The 3,901-nt window shown below is 39.2% G+C and overlaps 1 protein-coding gene and 1 long non-coding RNA gene across 2 annotated transcripts in view; both read right to left on the reverse strand.

Moving 5' to 3' along the window:
- Nucleotides 1–1,002, reverse strand: part of LOC117962208 — a 19,086-nt gene extending 18,084 nt beyond the window's left edge. The window contains exon 1 of the long non-coding RNA XR_004660603.1: nt 849–1,002. This is a non-coding gene — a long non-coding RNA (uncharacterized LOC117962208). The remainder of the gene's footprint in view (nt 1–848) is intronic.
- Nucleotides 1,003–1,388: 386 nt separating this feature from the next.
- On the reverse strand, nt 1,389–2,821 carry LOC117934960 (fatty acid-binding protein, intestinal-like). The gene is made up of 4 exons (XM_034856982.1): nt 2,575–2,821; nt 2,009–2,181; nt 1,622–1,729; nt 1,389–1,503 (listed from the first exon to the last, which is right to left on the reverse strand). The coding sequence occupies exons 1-4, from the start codon at nt 2,639–2,641 to the stop codon at nt 1,453–1,455; spliced, it is 399 nt and encodes a 132-aa protein (XP_034712873.1). The 5' UTR covers nt 2,642–2,821; the 3' UTR covers nt 1,389–1,452.
- Between the last annotated feature and the right edge of the window lie 1,080 nt (nt 2,822–3,901).

Consider the following 3,901-nt stretch of genomic DNA (forward strand, 5'->3'; position numbering starts at 1 on the left):
ATCTATCTATCTATCTATCTATCTATCTGTTTATCCATCTATCTGTCTATCTATCTATCTGTCTATTTGTTTATCTATCCATCTGTCTATCTATCATCTATCTGTCTATCTATCTATCTATCTATCTATCTATCTATCTATCTATCTGTTTATCCATCTATCTGTCTATCTATCTATCTATCTGTCTATCTATCTATCTATCTATCTATCTATCTATCTATCTATCTATCTATCTATCTGTCTATCTGTCTATCATCTATCTGTCTATCTATCTATCTATCTATCTATCTATCTATCTATCGTCTATCTATCATCTATCATCTATCTATCTATCAATCTATCTATCTATCTATCTATCTATCTATCTATCTATCTATCTATCTGTTTATCTATCTATTTATCTATCTATCTATCTATCTATCTATCTATCTATCTATCTGTTTATCTATCTAACTATCTATCTATCTATCTGTCTATTTGTTTATCTATCCATCTGTCTATCTATCATCTATCTGTCTATCTATCTGTCTATTTGTTAATCTATCTATCTATCTATCTATCTATCTATCTATCTATCTATCTATCTATCTATCTATCTATCTATCTATCTATCTATCTATCTATCATCTATCTATCTATCTATCTATTTGGAGACTTTTAAGCAACAGATTCATAACTCATTCATTCACTCATTAAATCTTAAAATAAGACCATTTCCCCGATATTACACTGATGACAACTGCTTTATTCTTACAGACTATATAATACAGTATATATGAACCCTTAGTGCAATTAGACCAATATACGTCATGTTGTGATGGATGATTATTATAAGGATGAGACTAAACGCTGGTGCAGCCAACAGCACGATGATGTTTCAGTAAGCTGCGCTCCATCTCTACTGCTGGAGACATTTAAAGTGCAAGTCCTCCCCAAATACAAAATAAACCGGTGTCTCACTCACCTCTAGTTATATCTAATCATGCTGACATTTTTTATATCAATTTCAATTTTTTTTTGTAGAAGAGTGGAAATATAAAAAACCCAACTATCTAAATCCTCAGCCATTTCTGGGACACTAGTTGTTCCTTAGACACCTTACACTGACATGGGGACGGACGTTCTGGTTGGCTTGGACTCTGTGTTGGCTTCTTGTTGTTGTTGTTGTTGACAGAACCTGCTATACTGTCTTTTAGCTGTTGTCCTCTCTCAAACTGACATTTTCACAGAATTATCTTATTTTGTGGCACCTTCCTTTAATAAAAAGATCGATTTTTTCTTACTTTGCAATGCTGTGGTCAACTATGCTCATAAAAAAATTATCAATTTTTAAAGTACTTTTTTTAAGGTACATGATGTAGAATACACTTGTCTTACTGTTAGAAAAAAACAAACAAACAGATCTACCTCGCGTGATCTACAGAATATAAAATATGAACTTCAGACTCCAGGTTACTGCTTCTTGAAAATCCTCTTAGCATCCACTCCCTCATAGTTGTAACTCTGCCGGAGAAAAAAAGAAAAAAGAGATGATTTAGTGTATGCGGAGACATTCATGGACAGAAAACAAATGAATATAATAATGCATGTTATTGATGAAACACTATGTGGACCCACTGACCTGTACGAGCTCCCCTCCCACCAGAGCTCGGGTGGTGGTCAGCACCTTGCCGTTGTCTTTCCTGGTGAATTTGCCTTTCAGCGTGTCACCCTCCATCTCCCATGTGCCCTGGTGGAAAAAACACGCTTGGTGATAGAAGCTCTTTAATGCTCTTCTTATGTTGTGTTACATTTGTGTACGGTATATAAAGAGTTTCTTGGGTTTTTATTGTCAGTTAACCCTCCTTCCAGCAACTATGATGCTGCATACTACCTCCTGTCGAGTTGGTGTTCAAGCTTGAAAAACAAAGAACTCATATTTGCCTGAAGCCAACCAAGCCTTGAAACGATCATCAGAATCAGCACCAGGAGCAGCTGCTGCTGGTTGAATAAGGTGTGAAGCACTCACCGAGACGTCGGTGCCGTCGGCCAGGCTGTAGTCGAACGGGACGCCCAGGGTGAAGTCGAACTCTTTGGTGCGGAAGGTGCTGGACTCTTTGATGTGAAAGCTGTCCCCGGTCTGCTCGATGGTGACCTTCAGGTTGTCGTGCTCTGCAAGCTTTCGCTTCACGACATTAACACCTTTAACAGGAAAAAACAGAGACGTGTAGCTGGATGATTGTGTATTGGACGCAAATTTGTAAATGGGCAATTCATCTACACTCAGACTCTGCTTGTATTTGACTAGTCCGCTTTCCAAGTGAGTCCCAATCCAAAGAAAAAGCTTAATTTAGCTTATGCTATCATTATGGATAGCTCCATAGACACCTTCTCCTTATCAACACTTTGCTGCATTGTGTAACAACCCATGCAGTAATGTCAAACTACATGGAAAAAAATGATACAGGTACATGCACTGCACTCATAAACTGGATCAGAAGGCCAGCCACAGCAGAAAAACACCTGAAGTACAAAACAATTTCAGAGACCCGTTCAGTTTTATCTACACACACTCTCAGGCTCTCACACACTCACCCAGTTGCTCCATGAACTTGACATAGTTATCGCTGCGGTCGACCTTCCAGGTTCCGTTGAACGCCATGGCCGCGGGCTCGCTTTGAGGTTTGAAGGCAGCTGGTGATGAAGCCCTAGCAGACCGTGGGATTGTAAATGCCCATTGGCCTCCATTTATACACACCCCTCCTTTCTCACTATCACCCCACCCTCCCTCGATGCTCTTCTTTATCTCACTGGTTATCTGTCTGCTGATGTGGCCGTTTACAGACTATGTCAGTGTTGGGAGATTGCTGCACGACCTCAAGGATACACTAATAAATACTCCTCTCACTGAGTCTGGCACAGTAACACCGTCACACTGCTCTGCTGGAGAGAAAGAAAAACTGCCCGTGGCAGTCAGTCAGTTAAACCCCTTTCTGTTCCTCAATCTTTTCTCTGTCGCCCTGTTTGTGCCTGCCATGAAAATGAGTCGTAAAGGACTTTCTATTTGATGTTGTCAACTTGAGCTGGCATGCTTACAAAGAATAGTGCCCCGGCAGAAAGAAATAGCACGACTGGAAACATTATATTCATCCAGAAGAAAAAACTTGGACCATAACGCGTGTTTGCAAATTTGTAACAGCTTTAGATTGGGCCTGTGTGCGTATGAAAATGAACCAGCAGACTCTTCAAATGTGCTTATGTGTGATCCATATATCTGTGAACCTCAAGCCTGCATTCATTTTTGTCAGTTACCTTATTGTACAGTAGTTTAATGACAAATATGTGTTATTTCGACCTAACCATCCCATCCTAAAGTCTGCTTTTTCTGGAACTTTCACCCGTACTGTCACATGGTTTGGGATCAGTGGAAAGAGATGGCTCTGTAGTCATGGAGATGAACCTGTTGACATGCAAGCTCAGAAGCTATTCTAATTACAGCCATGTCAGGAAATACACACATGTACAAATGAGCAGATTGATACAACTCTAATGTGCGTACGGCCATATGTAGCTTGAGCCAACACCTGGTTAGCTTAGATTAGCGTGACTTTTTCCTAATATTCCTAATATTCCTATATTTTTGGCCTGATCCTGCTCAGTCTAGTCAGTAAAATCTAGTAAGTAGATCAGGTTAGGGAAGTTTTGTTAAACTACTAATTCCAAGATCAAGACTGAACTTAGATGTTCATACTGCATAGAGAGAAATGGAAACAAATGGATGCCTGGAAAGGTAGACAAACCATGAAATGATATAAAAGTGCATTACAAAACAACACTGGCTGTCTTTTACAGTTTTTCTCCATTGGTTTGGCTCATTTCTTGAAACAGAAATTACATTCTCAAAACTCTAAGATCATTTGGC

Source organism: Etheostoma cragini, chromosome 19 (assembly GCF_013103735.1).
Source record: "Etheostoma cragini isolate CJK2018 chromosome 19, CSU_Ecrag_1.0, whole genome shotgun sequence".
In the NCBI taxonomy this organism is placed as follows: domain Eukaryota; kingdom Metazoa; phylum Chordata; class Actinopteri; order Perciformes; family Percidae; genus Etheostoma; species Etheostoma cragini.